Source organism: Hordeum vulgare, chromosome 2H (genome assembly GCF_904849725.1).
Source record: "Hordeum vulgare subsp. vulgare chromosome 2H, MorexV3_pseudomolecules_assembly, whole genome shotgun sequence".
Taxonomy (NCBI): domain Eukaryota; kingdom Viridiplantae; phylum Streptophyta; class Magnoliopsida; order Poales; family Poaceae; genus Hordeum; species Hordeum vulgare.
In genome coordinates, this window is record NC_058519.1 from 300,362,032 (window position 1) to 300,384,768 (window position 22,737).

Genomic DNA, 22,737 nt, shown 5'->3' on the forward strand with positions numbered 1-22,737 from the left:
CGGCAGCAGTTGAATCTTCGTGTCTACCAATGACATGAATGGTCCTTTTTCTGATTCTCATCACACCAACCATCAGCCGCTCAGGGTTTGGCATAATAAAACAAAAGGAGTGTGGTATGCAGTTAATCAGTGTGGGATACTTAATCAACATGTGTGATAATTAATCACAGCAAGTAAAGCTTAGAACCTCCCGGGCGAGTTAACATTGCCTGCCCCGTATCCATAGATGCTTCCATCATCATCACAAATATATGACCCATTAAATAAAGAATGCCGAACTAAGTTGGGGTACTGAGATACTCCCTCGGTCTCAGTTTTAGTTTTAGGTTAAAAAATTAACTAACTAAACATGCATCATATGTGATAAAAAAATATATTTAGAAACTACATTCATTTAAGAATTTAATGATATACTTTTTGACATATAGTAATACATATTTAGTTGTCAAATCAATAACCTAAAACTACATTCGCTTAAGAATTTAATGATATACTTTTTATGACATATAATAGTACATATTTAGTTAGTTAAATCAATGAACTAAAACCACACTCATGCCCTGTGAACTGAGACGGATGAGTGCCAAAACAAGCCTCGGAATATCACAGGTTTAAAATAAACCGCACACCCATCAGCATTAAATAGCTGAACCAAGCCAGAGCTACACCAAATGATTTAACAACCGAATAAAACCTCACTTTCCACCAAGCACCACAATCTATTGCACTCGTTCCGAGCAACATTACCTACATCATTTCTGTAATAATTATAACAAAACTATATAGAAAGCATACATAGTTGTGAAGACAAGCATCTTGGCCATGAGCGAGATCCGAGAGGGTTAGCCACCCCACCTATAGCACCTCTATACAAGGCCAATCAGCAGGCATCTTCATGATACCATGTTGGCAGGCAATGGCTGCCCACCCTTGCTCAGATGGCAGCACATATTCACATTGTACCACTACAAGCCCTTTTTGCCTTCTATACAGGTGAAGGGATGTGGGTGTAGCATCGACACCCTTTCTCTTAATGCACAAGTGGCCATCTGTTGTTGTCAAGCCCCATTGCAAAATTACCACAATAAGTAAGGAGATGCATCGCAGTCTCTGTGTTCCTCAGCAACGGTGTCCAGCAATAGCCATCTTTTACAAGCCCAACCCAATAAACGTTCCCATGTGTCAAAATAGTCCTCTTTGCTTGCAACCGATGTCTAGCACCAACACTTCTGTGTAGTACTGTAGCATGACGTTACCAAGATGCCCCGGGCCAAGGGGATGCATGCAATTCATCAAACTTCCAAAATTTAATTAGGCTTCAGCCTTGTGTGACAAGCTTTCCTGATCACTGCGGAGGAGGCTGAAGAGACTGGGGTTGAGTGTTATAGTGAGCGTACGACTGAGAGTACATAGGATTCATCATGCTCTGCAAACCATTATGTTAGCTCCAGTTACAATCAATTTTCACCAAGTCAAAGAAAAGACTTAACAAATGAAAATAGATAAACCACCTGTGACTGAAGATGGCCAGGAGCAGCCATTCCATAATGCATCTGAGAAGATTCATCTTGTGATGGGTCGTTGTATCCAGCTTGTGTAAACATGGAATGTGAACCATGGGCCATGTGATCCTGGATCATACAAAACAGGCTTAGCGCATAGAGGATTAAAATGTGCATGGAAAAAAACAAGAGAATTTAGTACTCCCTCCTATCCGTATTAATTGTCGCTGCTTTAGTACAACTTCAATACAAAGTTGTATTAAAGCAGCGACAATTAATATGGATCGGAGGGAGTAGAGGTAATGATGGTTACGAAAAAAGCAAAGCACAGACCTGAGATACAATGTCATTTGTTGCACCGATATGGGGGTACCCTGGATGTGCACTTTGGTTCAAATAATTCCCAGGATATCCAGATTGAGGCCCTTGTGTATATTCAACAGCATAGCCTCCTTGAGAAGCCTACGTATGACAATTATTTTCTTTTCAGAAGTCACTTCCCAGACTAATAATGAACTACTACTCCCTCCATCCAAGAAATGTAAGCAGTATTTTTCTTTGGTTAAGACAAGGCTTTGACTAAAATTTATCAAGTAATATTTTCCCTACATGATACAAAATCACAATCACAAATAAGTGAATTGTAGACAACTCTACTGCCAATTTATTCCACGTCATGTATATATTGGTCCCTTGTCTTATAACTAAACCAAATATGCCTTATATTTTTGAGCGGAGGAAGTAATGCTTATTACATAATACTCCCTCTGTCCTAGATACATCCGTTTGAGCAACAATTAATATGGGACGGAGGGAGTATAACACTATGTCTGTTTATACAAATTACAGAGCTATCTGAAAATAACATTTCTCCAAAAACAGCAGAAAAGTAGGCAGACAGATGGGATTACCTGAGTCGAAAAATCTGCAATGTTGTATGCCACGTGGGATCCTTGGCTCTTGAAATCATCTCCAAATAAGTCCTAGCAGCCAACAAAAGAAAACTCAGTCAAATGGGAGAACGGTAAGATAGTAGTGCACACACCTTTCATTGCTTGTACCTGAGACATCCCACCAACGGTAAACCCATCACGGAATGTTTGACTAAGACCTTGGACAGGCATCTATTTCAGAAAGGAAAGTGTTAGTGTAGAAGTACTGCAAGTTTGTGCAATAGTATAACAGAGAAATGAACAAACCTGTGTCATCAGTCCAGATTGGGACATCAGGCCTCCGCCAGAAGGCTGACTGCTCGGATCACCAGCAAAGTTATAAGTTGGCCCCACATTCCCCATAGGTTGCTGAGAATTCTGTTGATGGGCAGCAAGGTGGCCGCCAATAGGGCCACCGGTATTTGCACGAGGAGCCCCAAAGCTCCTACTCCCAGGTTGAGGCACCGCCGGAACAGCTCCAATGGGTCCATGCAGGGATCCCCGAGTTGGAATTGCGTAGGGTTGTGAATGTGGAGACCCAGGAAATGGAGGATAAGGCATGCGAGGTAAAGGATAGCCTGATGGGTGCACACCAGGTTTGTGAGCCCCATTTGGTGGCCCAAATGGAACAAAGGGGTGTCCTGATTTTTTTGGGAAAAAGATGTGTTAATGAAAAACCATTGTCAACAAAAATGGAAAATACAGGTCATTAAACTATAACTGTACAGACCTTTTCCCCTACCACTTCTCTTATCTACTGAGCCTACAGAGCCAAAGGCAGATCCCTGCATAACACCTTGACCACCACCCAGGAACAGTCTTCGATCATTGTAGATCTACCCACAAAAATAAAACTGAGAAACTAGTAAATTGAAAATAAAAAAGACAGAAAAACACAAAAACTTTTTGGAAGAGGCAATGCATGTATTTACCTTTTTTGGTTTTTGAAATTGCACCATACTCTGCTTCAAATTGTTTAAAGGTCCTTCTACCAAGCACTCATGCTCCTAAACACGCAGAAGTTATACAAGTAATTCGGGGCGGAGGGAGTATGTTAAAAGCTAGTACCTCCTATTAGTCCCCGTCGTATTTCGGGTCAAAGTTTGATCACATATTCGACTAGCAAAACATTAATGCAGGTTACCCAAAATTATATTTTTGGATTCGTATTTGAATGTAGTTTCCCATTATATTATCTTAATACGTATAAATTATACTCCCCCCGTCCCAAAATTATTGCCTTGGATTTGTCTACATATGAATGTATTTAGTCAAGTTTTAATATCTAGATGCATTCATATCTAGAAAAATCTAAGACAAGAATTTTGGGACGGAGGGAGTATTTCATTAGTTAAAATCATGGTCAGAATATGACCCAAAATACGAGGGAGCTAGTAAACCAGGACGGGGTAGTAGCTAAGAATTAAAATATCATGTATTTTGATTTGTCCTTGCGTAGCTCCGCCACTGTTAGTAATGCTCCTCGTCTTACTTGTAGCCAGATCATGCACATTACATTTCCTTTAATATTACATCTTCCAGTACAAATTCATATCACAGAAACTACTATGCCAAGCACAGGCACATAATACTAGGAATTGAAAGATAACCGAACCAAGCTACAAAGTTTTATAGAGTTTTGATACGAATAAAAGTCCCACCAAAAGGGCAGCCACAAACTAAATACTAATCATTTGCAACTTAACAAAGTAAGCAGTGATTTGTATCAAGGGAAAGGTGTACCTTGTAATGTGTCAATAAACTATTCCAAAGAGGCTGCTTGCTTAGAACTTTAGGATTACCAAGAACGACTATACCATACCTAGCACGAGTTAATGCAACATTTAACCTGCGTGGATCATTAAGAAAGCCAATACCCTGAAAAAAGTCAAAAAACAGTATGCATCATCAGTTAAACGAGTCGGTGTACAACAGTTGCTCATCAAGCACTAACAGCTAAGGAACACAACAATAATTCACAAAGAATCATGGCTCAGTTTATATCAAGTGCAATATATGAAGAAACATAAATGCATAGATGTTTTATATTCAAAGATATATTCCCTCCGTTAGTCTTTTTAGAGATTCAACTACGGACTACATACGGAACAAAATGAGTGAATCCATACTCTGAAGTATGTCTATATACTAATGGAATCTCTAAAAGGACTTGTATTTAGGAACGGAGGGAGTACTTAACTACATGCAAAGCAAATGCCAATGCAAGATATACATAGCCAAGAAAAGTATGGGGCCAATATAATAGAAAGAGAAAAAACCTGGTGTTCATTGCTTCTAACACAAGACAGAATAATGTAGTCTTTCTCTCTTCCCTGGAAGGAGTCAACACTTGCCACCTGAAAAACACTATGCATATTATAGCACAAATATTTCTGGAAAGGCAAGGTTAATTTCGCTTGCTAAAGACAAGGCTTTGACCAACAATTAATCTATTAATATTTGATTTATGTGACAAAACATTATGAACATAAAGTACTTTGAAATTGAAAGATATTAACATTTCATTTGGGGTCATGCATATTACATACTGATATTACATATTACCAACTGATGATTGAAGCCTCGACTTACCGAAACAAAATACACCTTATATTTCTGAGTACAGTTTACAGTTTTATGGTTTACCTCAATTTCCTTGTAAAGCTGTTGGCGAAGAGAGCCATTCCTTGACATATAATTTACTATATACGCCCTCTGCCCTTCATAAGGTGTGATAACTCCAATCTGCACATTAAAGATCCATGAGGTACAAATCCAGTTCCAATATAATTAGTGATGTCTTTTCATGCAGAAGGGGCTATTGCAGAACTTCTAGATGACCGTAAGAATAAAGTTCAGGACGACCATGGATCCTGACTCTACCCATGATGTCGTCAGATCTTGTATTGGAACCTGTGCCGTTCATGGTTTTCTTCTATTTTTGTGTATCTGTTATGGTTATCCTTTGGCACATGCAGGAATCATTGTAAGCACGTACAGTTGTACACACGAATTAGGCCCGACAAACATGCATGGGCTATAGCTCGGAGCCTAGGATCGACTCTTGAATAAATAAAACAAACAATAAAACGAAACAGATGCCTGCTTTCTTCTTCCACTGGTTTTGCTCTCCTGCCTCCATCTCAACCTGACACTCATCTAAATCCACTGGGCCAGTGATAGCAAATCTCACAGCCTGCCATCAAAAATTATATCCATACTACCTGATTGTTTTACACCCGTTTTTTCCCTTCTATCAAGCCCTCTAATGTTCTAATTTCTAAGATCAAAGTCTGCTTCTCAATGACAACGTTGGAAGATGCATCAACGACTTGGAAGGGAGAGAGTAGCAGCAGCTTGCCAAGATCTTCACATTTGAAAACAATGAGCAAGGGTCCTAGTTTTTTTATATAAGGTGTATTTGTTTTTTGATAAAAATCCATAATATAAGGTGCATTTGTTCTAATTTCTCATAATTCCAATCTTGATCCTCTAGAAAAAGGAAAGTATCTCTTCCCTGATTGCACGTATCTCTCCTTGTAGAGAAAAAAGGGAACTATCTCTCTTCCGATTGTATGCATCTCTTCCTTTCCTAGCTTAAATGATTTACTAGCCGCTAATCCACAAAATAGACAAGGGTAACTTTGGTCTAACTAATCTATAATTATATGCATTGGTCACCATGCTGAAACTTGTACACCTTATATAAAGGAATGGAGGGAGTACTACTTAACAGGTTAATTCCCTGCAAACCTCACACAATTACACATGCCCTGGTGCAATCGGCTTTGAAATCGACACCATCCACGAGTGCAGCAGTGGTTCCCTGGTTTTGAAAGAACGTCATTATGATAGTAATAATACTTTTACTCAGTACATACCTGGCTTGGCACAACACCACTTCTTAAGAATGTAGTTACAATTTTCTCTACATTTGCAGCTTCAGTCCTATTGAGGTAAGATGTCCCACTAGCACTGATCTCTTCTACTCCCATCTATAGAAAATCAGTAGAAATCAGTATAAAACAGTATATTACCTTCCCATAAATAAAAATGCAATCAATTTTCCAAAAAGGTACCTGCACATAGAAGAACATGGGTCGATTTGGAACAGGCCAAGGAAAGTCAATTCCCGATGACTGTCTCTCATTTACAGTTACCCCATTTTGCAGTGTGCCTTCATAAAAACAGTTGGATGGAAATTCTGAAAGACAAGGGTGCATTCTATATTGGACCTGTAAAATCAGGGTAATCAAGTTAATAGTATTAGCTTTAAACTGAAATAAGTACTAGCTTTCAACTGAAATACAGCTTTTGACTGCAAAGTTGTAATAATTGTATTAGCTTTCAACTGAAATAAATCTACTATCTCGAGAACAAATTATTGTCAAAAACTGTTAACAGATAATTATTGCAATACCATGATTTAAAACTCAGATGTCACTCGGTTGATTTAATAGCTTATCCAGCAGTGAAACAGGTACAGTTGTACAGACTTCTGTTCATCATAGAACTTATTTCTACTCAATTTCGTGTCCAAAATAACAAAAGGGGTGGTAGGAAAAATCTGTGCAAAGTTCAGGGAAATAAGAATGGTATAGTACATAAGTAACATGTAATATGGAGCTTCTTCAGAAAAGGTAAACACTACTCCCTCCATTCCAAAATATATAAGGCGTATTAGTTTGTTCAGAAGTCAAACAGGTACATGTTTGACCAAGTTTTTAGAAAATGTATATCGATATCTACAGCACCAAATTTGTATCATTAGATACATCAAGAAAAGTATTTTCATATTTTATTTATTTTGTATTGTACTCCCTCCGTCCCGAAATAAGTGACTCAAAAGTGACACAAGTTTGTACTATGTTAATACAAACTTGAGTCACCTTTGAGTCACTTATTTTGGGACGGAGGGAGTAGATGTTTATATTTTATTCTATAAAATTGGTCAAACATACTGTTATGACCGGTACAACGTACCAACGGAGGAGGCCCAATGGGCAGGGTTAATTACGGGCTTAGCCCAAGTTATCTTACCTATCTTAGAAGTCCAAGTTATATTAGAGTCCAAGTTAGAGTCCAAGTTATCTAGGGTTTAGTGGAGGCTGTCCTCCTTTATAAACACATGTACCCCTTCGATATTAAGCAGACAATAAACAGTATATTCTGTTGTCGTCTTCCTCAGGAGACGAGAGCCCCAAACCCTAGCCGCCTCTCTCTCTCTCTCTCACGCCGCGACGGCGCCTAACTGCCGGCGCCGGCGTCCCCAACCTCGCAGCCCGCACTTCCACACCTACAACCTACGTCCGAGACCTGGTAGAACCCTAGCCTCTACCAATTTGGTATCAGGTAGCTTGGGTTCGATGAGTTTGTCGGACCTTCCCACCACCACCGCCGCCGCCACCACCGCCTTCCCCGCCACCTCACAGCAGCCGCCGCCGCCGCACCACTCACCGCCGCCGGCCACCTCCGGTCCCGCGGCCCTGGCGGCCGAACCCGCCCCCGTCCTCTCCCCGGCGGAGATGTCCTCGGCGATCCGCGACCTCAACCTGGCGGTCTCGAACCTCCGGACTCTCCTCCAGGCTCCGTACGCAACCCCGCCACCAACGCCACCGCCGGCGGCGCCCTTCGCGCCACCGCCCCCGGCGACTGTCGTGCCCCAGGGCCTGCCGATTACCCAGGTCCGGTGGCCGCCGTCGCCGTCCCCGCTACCGACGTGGATGGACACGCCGACCTACACGACGGCGCCACTACAGCCGACGGTGTTGCAGCCACCCGCCCCCACCTTCGGGGGGTTCGGCAGGTACACTGATCCGTACGCCGGGAGCTCCGTGGTGCCGCAACAATCTTCTTCCGCCGCGCTGGGCCGTCACGAGGGCACCTACGCGGCCTCGCCACACGTGCAGCAGCCACCCCGCTTCACCAAGCTGGAGTTCGCCACCTACGACGGCACCGTCGACCCCCTGAACTGGCTCAATCAGTGCGACCAGTTTTTCAGGGGGCAGCGGACCATGGCGTCCGACCGCCTGGTCATACGTGCGCCCGCCTGTTCTACTTAGAGACCGTCGACGACGCGGAGGTGGAGGCCCTCACCGCGGCGCTCGACGCCACCACTCTCCGAGGCCGGCGTCACAACCTACGGGCCGGTCGACGCGACCGCCTTCGTCGTCTCCCTTCATGCCATGGCTGGCATCAAGACGGCAAAGACGATGCTGCTTCCGGTGACGATCAACGGGGAGCGTCTAACCGCGCTCGTGGACACGGGTTCGACGCACAACTTCCTGTCCGGGGACGCCATGCGCCGCCTCGCACTCCAACCGGCGGGCTCGGAGAAGTTCAGCGTCACCGTCGCCAACGGGGACCGCCTTGCTTGCCAGGGGGTGGCGCGGCAGGTTCCCGTCCTCATCGGCGACGAGCCGTTCTCGATCGACTGCGTCGGCATCGACCTGGGCTGCTACGACTTCATCCTCGGCATCGACTTCCTGTCCACTCTCGGCCCCATACTTTAGGACCTCGATGTGTTGTCCCTCATCTCCTGGCGCGAGGGCGGCCGTCGTGTTCAGTGGACAGGCATCGGCGGCTCCGGCGCCGTGACTCCACAGCTCCAGTTGATGGCGTCCGCACTGGACGAGGCGCATCCCCTCCTGGCCGACCTCTTGCAGCAGCACAACGACATCTTCGACGAGCCACAGGGCCTCCCTCCCGTGCGGCCCTGTGACCACCGCATCCACCTGCTGCCGGACACGGCACCTGTAGCCATGCGTCCGTACCGGTACCCTCAGCTGCAGAAAGACGAGCTCGAGCGTCAGGTGGCGGTCATGCTCGCGCAAGGCATCATCCGGATTTCGACATCGCCGTTCTCCGCCCCGGTGCTCCTTGTGCGCAAGTCCGACGGCACATGGCGCTTCTGCATCGACTACCACGCCCTCAACGCCCTGATGTCCAAGGACAAGTTCCCCATCCCCGTCGTGGATGAGCTCTTGGACGAGCTACACGGAGCGCGCTTCTTCACCAAGCTCGACCTTCGCTCGAGCTACGATCAGGTGCGCATGCACCCTGACGACATCGAGAAGACGGCGTTCCGCACTCACCATGGCCACTTCGAGTTCCTGGTGATGCCGTTCGGCCTCTCCAACGCGTCGGCGACCTTCCAGGCCCTGATGAACGACGTGCTCAGCCCATACTTGCGCCGCTTTGCGCTTGTTTTCTTTGATGACATTCTCATCTACAGTGCATCTTGGGCGGAGCATCTACAACATGTGGCCATCATCTTCAACGAGCTTCGAGCGCATCGTCTTCACCTCAAGCGCTCGAAGTGCTCGTTCGGCACGACCTCCATCGCGTACCTGGGGCACGTCATCTCGACGGACGGGTAGCGATGGACGCGGACAAGGTCGCCGCCGTCGCCGCATGGCCGATCCCGCGGTCACCGCGTGCGCTCCGCGGCTTCTTGGGCCTCGCCGGCTACTACCGGAAGTACATCCGGGACTTCGGCCTCACCGCCGCGCCACTGACGCGTCTCCTTCGACGCGACGCCTTCTCCTGGGACGAGGAGGCGACTACGGCATTCGAGGCTCTCCAGCAGGCGCTCACGACGGGACCCGTCCTCCAGATGCCGGACTTTGATATGCCGTTCATCATGGACTGCGACGCCTCTGGCATCGGCTTCGGCGCCGTCCTTCACCAGGGCGAGGGACCGCTCGCCTTCTTCAGCCGCCCCTTCGTCGCTCGCCATCACAAGCTCGCGGCCTACGAGCGCGAGCTTATTGGGCTGGTTCAGGCGGTGCGCCACTGGCAGCCTTATCTTTGGGGCCGGTCATTCCGTGTGCGCACAGACCACTACAGCCTCAAGTTCTTGCTGGACCAGCGCCTCTCCACAGTTTCGCAACACCAGTGGATCAGCAAGCTCTTTGGCTTCGACTTCACTGTTGAGTACCGCCCCGGCCGTCTCAACACGGTCGCCGACGCCTTGTCCCGCCGCGACACTGCAGATGTCGCGGACGACGTCGCCATGGCTGGCACTATCATGTGCATTCGCTCCGGGCCATCTTTCGCCTTCATCAACAAAATTCGCCGGGCAACTTCGACGGCCGTGGACGCCCAGGGCCTACGCCGGCGAGCTGGACGCGCCCTGGCGCTTGGACGAGGGGCTACTCCTACATGGCCGCCGCATCTTTGTGCCCGACCATGGCGACCTACGACACCAGGTCCTGACTTTGGCGCACTCTGCAGGGCACGAGGGCGTGCAGAAGACTCTCCATCGTCTCCGTGCTGATTTTTACATCCCCGGTGATGGCGCGATGGTCCGCGACTGGGTGCGGTCGTGCGTGACGTGCCAGCGGAGGAGGAAGCGACTTGGGAGAAGCTCGACGATGAGGTATGCGAGTGTACAGTGGACCGGCCTGCCAGAGGAGGAAGCGACTTGGGAGAAGCTCGACGATTTCCGCCAGCAGTTTCCAGATGTTCAGCTCGAGGACGAGCTGTTTGAGAAGGCGGGGAGAGATGTTATGACCGGTACAACGTACCAACGGAGGAGGCCCAATGGGCAGGGTTAATTACGGGCTTAGCCCAAGTTATCTTACCTATCTTAGAAGTCCAAGTTATATTAGAGTCCAAGTTAGAGTCCAAGTTATCTAGGGTTTAGTGGAGGTTGTCCTCCTTTATAAACACATGTACCCCTTCGATATTAATCAGACAATAAACAGTATATTCTGTTGTCGTCTCCCTCAGGAGACGAGAGCCCCAAACCCTAGCCGCCTCTCTCTCTCTCTCACGCCGCGACGGCGCCTAACCGCCGGCGCCGGCGTCCCCAACCTCGCAGCCCGCACTTCCACCCCTACAACCTACGTCCGAGACCTGGTAGAACCCTAGCCTCTACCACATACACAAGTTTGACTTCATTAAAATCGAGACACCTTATATTCTGGAACAGAGGGAGTATTTCCTCTGCATCAAACAACATACTATTAATCTCAAAGCTTACACAGTTTTGATAGTTAATCTAGAATGGACCGGAGAGGAAGAGAAAGCATAGTAGTAACGACATGATAATACTACTAGACACAAAAAGGTAAACTTACCTGTAGCCTGAATGGCTTGACTCCAAGGATAACAAGACGCTCAAAGAGAGACTGTGCTAATCCTGCTCGTGCTGCCTTTTTGCACATGATAACTGGACCCAATTGGCAATGATCTCCAACAAGAACAACCTGAATAGCTCGAAAGCATAAATAAATAAAATCAGGTTAACCTAAATGAGGTCATTGATTATATCTTCACCTGCTTAACACCAAGAACCAATGGAATAAGACATTCTGGCTCTGTCGCCTGTGTAGACTCATCGATAAGAACCTGTCGATAACAATTTCCATTGCTTCAGGACACAATATAGAACACATATGAGCACTACTAACTTAAAAACTAAAGGGTAGAAATCATTACCTGGCGAAAGCGGAAGTTTGACAAACGAGGGTCTCCAGCGCCAACACAGGTGCAACAAATCACATCAGCACTTTGTAATATCTCTCTTTCAGTCGCTCGTTTTAGTGCCTTGTACTTTTTCTCATCACTGCTCGACAATTCTCCTGTGGAAATAGAAAAGGTACATCAGTTCCCAGTCAACCAAATGAGTCATATCAAGCCTCTTCACAGAAAATATTCAATGAAAGCATCATGCTTGGTGAGAGACTGAGTGGATAAAACACCTTGCTCGTCTTTTAGTTGTTGTAGCTTATGCATTTCGCTCTTCTCAGAAGTATCGAGATGCCGAACCTGCATAATTGCAGAAACACATGATTAACCTTCACACAAAAATGTTATTTTGGATGCAAGCGACTAGGTATGAATCAAGAGTGTACCTGATAATGGAGCGTAAGATGCTCAACAGGTGAAGAAACTGCTTCTCTAGATTTCGCACAAAGTCTAACAACCTGCGGTAAGTAGAGTATTCAAACAAGGTTACTCGTTCCAAAGATAAACCACAAATAATGACTCATTAATTGCAGTGTATAGTTCATCGTGAAAGAAATGCAGTGTGTAGTGTGTACTATACCAACTGTGGATATATCACATCAATTTTTGCAATCAGGTGAAGCATATGAGAGCTAACTAAACAGTACACGGCAGATGCCATGCTCAATTGATCGCTGACTCATTGAAAAGGCACAGTTGGGAACCAGTAGATAATCAACATAAACAGTAAATTCATCATTCACCTTGAGACCTGTTGAGCTTATCTTCTCTGCCAACTGATCAACAGCAACATTACTTGGTGCACATACAAGGACCTAAGATATCAAAACAGAGAGAAGGGGTCAAACAATACTTCCAATCTAACAGCACATTAAATGTACATCATGCAGTTATGTACCTGTCCTTGGCCTTGTTTTGCCATGTGGTACACAATTGCAGCTGATGTAACAGTTTTCCCAGTGCCAGGTGGACCTTGAATCAAACTAACGGGCTTCTGCAGAACACTTTTAACAGCCAAGACCTGAATACATACAGCATCAAATTAACAACAAACAAATATAATAGTTTAAATCATTTGACCATTATTGTGTGTGTGATATGGAAGTGAGATATTATAAAGAATTATTGTGGAACACTTTTTCATAAAAAATCTATATACTTAATCCAAACAAAATTGTTTTCTATTACTTGGTGGAGCACACTTTCTTAGAATAGCATCTATTTTGGGACAGAAGAACAAAAGGACCCCACGGGCACGTCCTTTAACAAGAAGAGCAGCGTACACATCTTAACCACAAAAGTGCATTGATAAAAGATGCAATAATTAGAAGTAGCATCAGAGATCACATATTGTTCAACCAAAAATTACTTGGTATCAACACACTAATAGATTATTAGTGTACCTGGGAAGCATTTAACTCTGGAAGTCCTGGCGCACCAAAGCGTCTCGGTAGTGTATTACGTATTATCTGATGCTCAACTTCATGCCCCAAAAGGTGATGATATATGTATCTGTATTGTATGAATACAAAAATATGAGAATTCACTGAAGGTGATGATTTTAGTCTCCGTCGGGAGGGGATTGAAGAGGATTGTTCGGTCAAATGACTAAGACATATGATCATATGCCTAAGACATACTTTAGGGCTTGTTCGGTTAATCCCTCCCAGGAGGGGATTGGAAAGAATTGGAGGGGATTGAGGTGGAATTTGACTTTTAGGGGATTTATTCCATCTCAATCCCCTCCAAACCCCTCCAAATCTGAAGGAACCAAACAAGGCCTTATGAAGAATCTAATTAATTGAAGTTCTAGGTTTGCCTGAAGCAAACTTCTTTAAGTTTGACCAAGCCTATAGGAAAATGTGCCAAGATCTACAACATCAAATATATATAGTACAAAAATATTCTTTATAAAGAATCTGATGAATCGAATTTAGTGTTGTAGATATTGATACTTTTTTCTCTAGACTTGATCAAACTTATTGAAGAAGTTTGGCTTAGGAAAAACCTAGAACTCAATTACTTTGGAATAGACAGAGTATGGTACAAATTATTATGAATAAACAAAGAATACAAATACACAACTTACAGAAGGAAACATTCTAAAGACTAAATCCCCTCCCTTCAACCACATATCCAAATAAGAAGAGGTAAGTAGTAATTTGAATTGAAGCGAAGAATCAATGAATTCAGAATTACCTTCTACTTGTACTCTTTCACAATGTTGGTTAAGTGATGGATCAAGTGTGTCGGTTTTATTTTATGGTAGCTTGGAGCCTTGGAGGATTAGAAATATATGGCTATTGCTTTATAATAGCTATTTTGCATTAACTGCAACTCCCTAATAATTATGAAATAACTTCGAGAGCAACTGAAGTACGGGTTTCATATTGCTTCCCCTTCAGCTCAGTCACAACACAGAACAGACACAAATAAGCATGCCTACACGGCCAAGACACAAAAATATATTATCAATCCATAGAACTTAACTTACCCACTGACACTTGTCTCATCTACAGCAAAAGTCTTCATTGCCCCTTGCATCCTATCAAAGCTAGTACTCTTCCAAACAAAATCCACACTAAATCCATGGTTCAGTTCAACAGGTACTCCCTGAAATCCAGAAAGGTTGAGGGTGGAAACTATACAATACTGAGGGTATCTTTAATGTAACAAGAGTGAACTGGTTCCTTGTACCTGACTAGCACGAAGCTCAAGTGCTACCTCCTCTTGTGCAGTGAGTTTAATCTGTAGGGAGAATGTGCTTAGCATGAGTGCCAGCATAGAAGCAACACACTGAGGTTACCATACGGCTAACAATCGGCATGCTTTTAGTACACATACCACGTGCCCCACAGATTGCCATGCAGGGTGTGAAGTACCACCGGAATATCTAAGTCGTAGCTCATCTCCAGGGACAAGTCTCAATTCATTATCTTCCTAAAATGTGAAATTGATTACCTAAGATTAACTGGTATTGTGACATAAACAAGTGTAGTAAAAAAAATATGTTGAGAAATAGAAAAAACTATGAGAAAATGATCATGGAGACTACATATTCACATATCATGTGTATTTTAATTCCCAAACTAACCTTTGGGAAGACAAAATAGGCAACGCGCTTCTTGTTCAGTCCAATATCCCACCTCACAGTTACACTGTCCTTGCTCTGTGACTCTTTCATCATCTACAGCAGAACAACAAAAGGACATAAATAAAATAAATCAATTCCCTCGTCAATGTGTGGCAGGGATCCCTCTCAATTCCAAATAAAAACAAGCACATTAAAAAATATTGTCAAAATACAATACCTTGTCATAATCAGCCTCAAGCTTTATCAGCGGAGCAAAAACATTTTGATACTGGCAGAAACAATAAAGGCATTCTAGTTACAGTAATAGTTAACACAAGAAGATTTAACATATAACTAAACACACTATAATAACTGAAATAAGTTAAAGGAACAAATGCCTGCAAACAATTTCAAAACCTGGTAAGCATCTTCATACTTCAAGACCACCGGCTGGGGTTCATCGTCCACACCAGGTTTTTCAAGATCTTCAAGAGAGGCATCAGGATTTGTTTTCCAGAGCTCTTCCACTTTGTTAATTTGCTGGGCACTAATTTGGCGTGCTCTCAACTGCTCCTGTTCTGATGGAACCTGGAAGACATAAAATTGATCAGTTATCAAGAAGAGAAAAGAAGGGCATGTTACACTTGCACCCACCACCAAACAACATAAAAAGGAGAGAAAAATCTTACCTTGACAAGCCACGATAAGAAACACCTGTCATCAATAAGAGGTGTCCACTGACTGAGATCCCAATTCATATCCTTCAATGCATTAACATTTAAGCAGGGTTCTCTACACAGAAGAACAACAACATTCTCTGCCTTTGCTGAGATAAAACCAAGCAGAAATACATTCCGGCAGCCACAATTGTAGCATTCAAGAATAGTTTCACCCAGAGGGCTATCCTTGTGAAGACAAACTTCCTTGTGTTTTGCTCTGACCTGCGGAAAAAAGAACCACATACAAACATTCAGGTATAATTAACAATTGTAGTAAGTTAGCGAAATACGGCTAACAGTTTTCTTTATATATAAATATATATATATATATATATATATATATATATAGGGGATCGACTATTCGTCACCCTGGGTGAGGAATAGTTATTCTTCATCCCCTCCTATTTTAACATCAATGCACCGTAATTTTAGGTTCCATTTTTTTTTCTTATTTCATATGTAAAAAGAGATCGTAAGAAAATATATAATCACCGTAAAAAATATTGTCACGTAAAATTACAAACATAAAAACATAGTGTAAACTATGCATAAAATACAATTTCTCTCGTCTTATGACCTATTTTTTTATTTATATTATGTCAAAGTCTACATAGTGGATCAGTATAAATGTAACTACTTGCATTCCAAATGTAATTTATTTATGAAACGATCGTAAGATTACATCGGGCGAAGAATAACTTATTATGCACCGTGGATGATGAATAGACCGGTATTAAAACCCAGGGTGAGGAATAAGTAATTCTTCACCCGGGTCGATCGACCGAGCGGTGGTCTGGTATGGTCCAGACATCCACCAATATAAAATTACAGTCCACCGATGTAACTTCACATTTGATGCGAACAGTTAGCCGATCATGAGCTAGCCCACTCCCCCGGATGTAAAAAAAAGCTAGTCCATTCCCCGGTCGGTATGAGCAGTTTTCACTGGATGATGTTCCTCTTTCCCTGACCCTTCTATTTCGCGATGGCGGAGGCGGTGGCTGCAGGGACGCCACCGGAGGGACGACCTGACTGCTATCGCTACTTCTCTCGATGAGTAGTTCCCTTTCCCTCTCCCATGCGATGGTGAACCGGAGACGACGTGGACGGTGCAACAATCCGAGCTAGCTCGAAGGCGCCAGCGACCTTCTCCGTCGTCCCTCTCTAGTCTCCACCCTCGACGGTCTTATCGCCTGTAAGACCCCTCATCCTCTTCTTAACCTCTCCTCCTCCATTAATTTATGAATTTCTAGGGTTAGGGTTATTGATTTTTGAGGATGGGAAGGGGAAGAAACTAGGGATGGAAAGGAAAAAAAGAGTAGCTTAATGCTGCGGAGATCATGGAGGTGATGCTGGAGACAAACGCCTGACAATGAGATCATGGAGGAGAAGAAGGCAAAGTCGAAAACATAAAAGAAGAGGAAAGCTCAATGCTGCGGATAAAAAGGAACAACAGTAGAGTATCCGATTTTGATTCAGCTGAGACAATTTTGTTTTTGTCACAAGACATGTGAATCCTCTCTATGATTTTGCTTTTTTAAAATACATAATTTTCTTCCTTGTAGCTATAAATAATGGCTCCGACTTAATTGGATGTTAGTAATGTACGGTTGTACCTAGCTGACTATGCTATTTCTCTGTAAATTTGTGTTATTGAAATTTGCACAAAGCTACGAGAAAAATTTCTTCAATTAAAGATGATTCATTTTACGAGGACAATTAGTTTGATGCTATTCTTAAGATAAGATTTGAAGTGAGGATGCTAGCTTTAGATTTTGTGAATTTGTTAGGCAAACAAGGAATTGGAATTCTGCCAAGATATCTAGGAGCAGAAGAAGATGCGTGCAAGGGACTTGTGGACTAGGGAATGCTGCACAGGCGAGAAAATGGCAAGTATGGTGTACTCACGGCAAGGCACACAAGCATATACACCCACCATAAGCTATATGAACAAGTACATCTTGTTAATTAGTTTTTGACTGCTGAAACTTGCCCGATCGTCCTCACCAGCTCAAGTTCACCTTGATGTATTCAGGTATCGCACATCGCATAAAGAACCTAGCTGGTAATATGATTAAGGCATGTGAATAATCAGTTTTGCTGAAATTGTTCAGAAGGCAAATCCTTGACGTTGACAGCACATGTCCAATTCGATATGTTTTCATTGCATACACATGTTATTTTTTCATTAGCAATGCAAATTACCTACCATCTCAATGTTATGTCTCTGTTTTCTTTTGCAATCTGCAAGAAACTCAAAAGATAGTTGTTCACGTTTGCTCATGTGCATTTTATCCCATAAATTGTTTGGAGAATACAGAACGGTAGAATATGTACATGTTTGGGTACAAACTTCAGTTTCTTTTGATGCTTATGAATTTGTTGAATCCTGAATTTTGTAGTTAAGAGAATAGATAGCTCTCTTCCCACAAAAGAGAAGGAAGTAGCTAGAGCTCTCCTATGAACGTGTATCAAGATCTTCTGTCAATGCTAGGATTTTCAGGTTTTTCATTTAAATTAAGTGTACAGTTATTGATTCTGATCATTACAATTACTTGGTGTTAATTTTGTTACCTTGTGTGTACAACATGCTAGTCTCTATTCAGCTGACTGCATGACCAATATTAATGACTCAGTATATGAGTAATTTAATTTTCTTACTTCATGCAGTTTGGAGCAATTTGTGGTTACTAACAGTTTCGAATTAGATTTATTTCAACTACAATGAGGTACAACACTGGCCCTCTCCTTGCTGTCTTATCTCTGATGTTTCGGTTGAACTAGCATAAACCTAACTTTCAATGTTGATGTGCTTCCGCCCAATTTGTGCAATAAGCCACGATAGTCACCAATTAATCAATCTCAATGTTCCATTAATACAAGATTGCTATTGATTTGCATTAGCTTAACTATCGAGGACAAAACATTTCCCTTTCCCCCTACTAGTGGTTTATTTGCTCCTTCTAGGAGGCCTGCACTTTGCTAACTGTCTATATCTGTTAGAGAAGTAGTGGTAATGAAACATTTTTATTCTTATGCCTTATCTGCATAACTTACGAAATTCTTAACATAAAATACATAATATGCTTATCTGTATGCGGTTAATGCTTCTTTGTTTAAATTTTCTGTTTGTTAAATGTTGGCGAGCAGAGTATACATTCTTGATTGGTTATCCTGAATCTGAATTTGGGGCACATGATCTAACTAGCTTCTAAATCAGCTGAGTTGTACTGATGATGGATTGTTTGCTACTCACACATTTTATTCCAAGGATCATTATGCCAAATAATGGCCACTTATAGGTTGCTGGTAATGCATTTTCACACCATACAAATGTTTGTGTTACCCTCGTTTGGTAATCAATATGATAGAGGTGCACTAATCAGTGGGTTTAAGTTTGTTTTTCACATGAAAATAAGATAACAGTGAAATCTTATTGGAGGGTGCTTAATTAGCCATTCCCTTTTCTGAGTGGCGGCTGCTTATTTAGTTAAGTTTCTGTGTATGTTATGTCAGCTTCAAGTCCATCGAAACAACATACTTTTGTTCATATTGTTCTAGGTTACCATCTTTCATGGTGGCATGAATCTGTCTTACAGTAAATAGTAGTGGATGCTTTCCTCGTCAGTGCATCAGTTCTTTTCAAACAAAATTGATTTCTAATTGCAAGGATGGTTTTTGTTACGTGGGGTATTTCCCCGAAACACTACATGGAATCTACTCCCTCCGCTTCAAAATGTAAGTCTTTAGATAGATTTCACTAGGGGACTACATGCGGAGCAAAATGAGTGAATCTACACTCTAAAGTGTGTCTATATACATCCGTATGTAGTCCCTTAGTGAAACCTCTAGAAAGACTTATATTTAGAAACGGAGGGAGTATTTACTAGACCGCTTTGTTGATTCGTGGTTACCAAAAATTCCTCATGCAAGAGTTAATTAGTGGCCTATGTTTCTTACTATCAGCAAAAATGCCTCCTACGGAATTGTCATAGTGGCCTACTTTTCTTGCGGTCACCAAAAATGCCTCCTTCAGAATTGTCATAGTGGCCTATGTTACTTAAATCTCATATTTGATTTTTGCTAGAGATCCCGTGTACTTAGTCCAATAGAAGTACTAATAGATCTAACGTAAAATGCCTGAAATATAGGAACACAGCCATGTATCTAAAAAAATATAATGCCTTGCTACTGTAAGATTACCTCAGTAGCTGTAAAATTACAGGAGGATGCACCAGATTAGTTTCCTCGCTACAGGAGGTAATTGACTGCCATGCAAACGGTAAGACTACCTTGCACTCAATGTTTTTGAGTCGATGAGACGCGCTGCGCGCGCGAGGGGGAGGGGGTGGGGGCTCTAGACTAGTCTAGACTCGTGGTCGACATGCGATGAGTCGATGTGAGTTAAGCAGTAGGAGCAGACCAGCAGCAACCAGGGGAGGAGCCACACCAACCAGCCAAGACCAGGCCACCTGGGGATGGGAGGAGCAGACCAGCAGCAGCAGCAGCAGCAACCAGGGGAGAGGGGGACGAGCAGCAAGCCAGGGGCGGCGGCGGCTACATAAGAGGGTCAGGGGAGGGTGGGTGGAACTGTTCGATCTAGGTTTCCAGAGGGGGGTGGGCAGGCAATATTGGCCCAGTAAGGCCCAGTGAGACCCTAGCCTGCCTAGCTCAAGCTGAACCATCTATATTCTCTAATCTTCACCGTCCATCTACTCTCTTCTATCTCTTTCTCTCACCTGCTCCCCCTCCAGCCTCCAGGCACGCATCAACAGCCGCAATGGCCTTGCTGCAGCTCCTCTTCCATGGCTTCTCTGCCTCCGCCCTTCCTCCCTCCCCGCCTCCCCCTCCTTCCCTGGAACCGCCCCTCCTTCACTGCTCTGCCAGGCTCCTCTTCCATGACAGATCGATCGAGACGCTCGACTCAAAACTGTGACTAGTCGAGACTAGTCATGACTAATCGATCGACTCGCTCGACTCATCCAATGGTTCGAGTCGACGGGTTGAGTCGACCTTCATGTAACGACTCGTCGACTAGTCTAGTCGACGCGCGACTAGTCGTTCGACTCGAAAACAGAGCTTGCACTCTTTTCTTTACAGTTACTTGGGTGCCGGGACAGATTCCTCCTTCCATGTTATAATATTACCTTAAAAACCTTTTTTTTTCTTACGGTTTGAGGTTTGGGGCGTGGATGCACAAGCTGGCTGGGGTGACGAATAAGAATTCTTCACCCTGGGTGACGAATAGTCGAATGTTGTCTGCCTATGACTGATGAATGTTGTCTGCCCTCAAGATGTTTATTTAGTGGATGAAGCAAAAGGGTAATCAGTATGATTAGTATAACAATTTCTGGAACACCAGTGAACAAAACACAACTGAATCAGAGCTGAGTTATCGTAATATCCACAGATATGACAGGAGAAAGATATAACGTAAATAAGGAATGATGCATCAAACATGCTTGGTATCTTATGTGCTCTAGACAAACAAAAAGCTATATACGAAGAGGTCATAAGAAACAATGGCAGCTAAGCACAAAGTAAGATAGCAAAATTTTATGTCATTATCAGAATCACTTGAGGTAACTGATAGGTAGTCTGGCACAAGTTGCAAAGAAAACACAGTTCATTCAGTATTAACTTCCCCTGCTTATCAGAAAGTATGAATAGAAATTATAGCACTAAACATTGTTAAATAATATTTCATGTATCCTAGAGGCAATATAAACAAAGTTAATGATAGTATGAACCACTTGCAAAATAGAACTATACTGCTAGCAAGATTGGGACAAATATTTAACGCACTACTCATATATATCATCTTATACAACGCAATAACAAAAGTGAACCAAATAAAGACTCTCGGCCTAATTTGCCAACATCATAAGAAACATTAACAAACATGCAACTATAAATACTGTTAACTTACAATTCGGGTCAGTTTTTGACACTGAAAGACAAACGATGGATGGAAAGGTAACTCCAACTTTAAACAAATTATAGAGGAGAATCTTCGCATGTCCACATTCTACCGCAACTGCTGACACATTCACAACAAACTAATCAATCTAGCAAAACAGACACAACAGGAGACACTAATGACCGGTCCGGTTCAAATATGTCGCCTACTCAGCAAATTCCGCTTTCTAATCAAGTTAGATTGCATAATCCTGGCCTAGACTCTGTCTGGTATCAGTGCCATCATATTAGCACCATCAACCAATACAACACTAAAAACGGTAACTAGCAAGAGAATCTTAATGACCCAAGGTAACTAATTTCTCTGAAATTGTGTACTTCGCAGTCCACCTAGCTTAGAATTCGAAACAACTAAATAGAGGGGAGGAGACGCACCAGGTGGTTAACGATGTGGGAGCCGGAGGTGTTCCCTCGCGAGTTGCAAAACCACTTGCGGCAGGATGGCATGTTGCAGCGCGCGACACATGCAGGGTTGTGGATCCCGCAGTACCGGCAGGCGTGCTCCACGAAGTCTCCCTTGCCATAGTCGTACCCGTCATCCCCCGTTCCGGCGCCAGGAGGCTCCTCGAAGCTGAGGGCCGCGACCCCCGCGGCCAGCCCGTCCGCCGCCGCCGCCGTCCGTACCTTCGACGCCGACGACCGCGGCGACGGCGAGGATGACGAGGCAGGCGGGGTCGAGTCCTGCGGGGCGAGATCGGCGTCCGGTAAAGCGTCGGGCGGCAGGGGCGGAGCCGGCCAGGGCGAAGAGGCTGGAGAGGTGACGGTGGACGGGGGCGGCGGCGTGGATCGCGCGGGCTGAGAGAGCTCAGGGAAGTCGGGATACTCGAAGTCGTCGCCCTGCGTGTTGAACTCCAGGAAGGTGTATGCGTCACCGGCGGCGGAGGCGGAGGGGTCGGGCTGCGAGGCCGTCTCGTAGAGGTCGGCGGCCGCAGCAGCCGGGGAAGGCGGCTGCGTTGCCATCGGCAGCTAGGGTTAGGGTTTTGCCGCGGGATGGGGAGGCCCGGAAGGAGACAAAGCTAATCGACAAGGGAGGGACGAAAGAGATGTTGAGGAAGTGG

At 43.9% G+C, this 22,737-nt stretch overlaps 1 protein-coding gene across 1 annotated transcript; it reads right to left on the minus strand.

The window, feature by feature from the left end:
* Nucleotides 1-610: 610 nt before the first annotated feature.
* On the minus strand, nt 611-22,732 carry LOC123426134 (regulator of nonsense transcripts 1 homolog). The gene is made up of 29 exons (XM_045109914.1): nt 22,055-22,732; nt 15,671-15,922; nt 15,399-15,569; nt 15,220-15,270; nt 15,003-15,095; nt 14,753-14,848; nt 14,606-14,656; nt 14,403-14,521; nt 13,312-13,420; nt 12,807-12,929; nt 12,652-12,723; nt 12,295-12,366; nt 12,142-12,208; nt 11,879-12,021; nt 11,717-11,788; nt 11,518-11,646; nt 6,514-6,669; nt 6,316-6,429; nt 5,081-5,179; nt 4,714-4,791; nt 4,178-4,312; nt 3,367-3,441; nt 3,165-3,270; nt 2,702-3,075; nt 2,564-2,626; nt 2,414-2,485; nt 1,836-1,964; nt 1,512-1,631; nt 611-1,426 (listed from the first exon to the last, which is right to left on the minus strand). Exons 1-29 carry the CDS (start codon nt 22,637-22,639, stop codon nt 1,346-1,348), a joined length of 3,807 nt encoding a protein of 1,268 aa, XP_044965849.1. The 5' UTR covers nt 22,640-22,732; the 3' UTR covers nt 611-1,345.
* Between the last annotated feature and the right edge of the window lie 5 nt (nt 22,733-22,737).

Excerpts from the sequence above, each read along its gene's own strand:
- LOC123426134 (XM_045109914.1), bottom strand. The coding sequence starts at position 22,639 with ATGGCAACGCAGCCGCCTTCCCCGGCTGCTGCGGCCGCCGACCTCTAC. Across the intron at positions 12,724-12,806 it reads CAAAACAAGGCCAAGGACAG|GTCCTTGTATGTGCACCAAG; the intron begins GTACATAACTGC and ends TTGATATCTTAG. Across the intron at positions 1,427-1,511 it reads CTGGCCATCTTCAGTCACAG|AGCATGATGAATCCTATGTA; the intron begins GTGGTTTATCTA and ends AATGGTTTGCAG.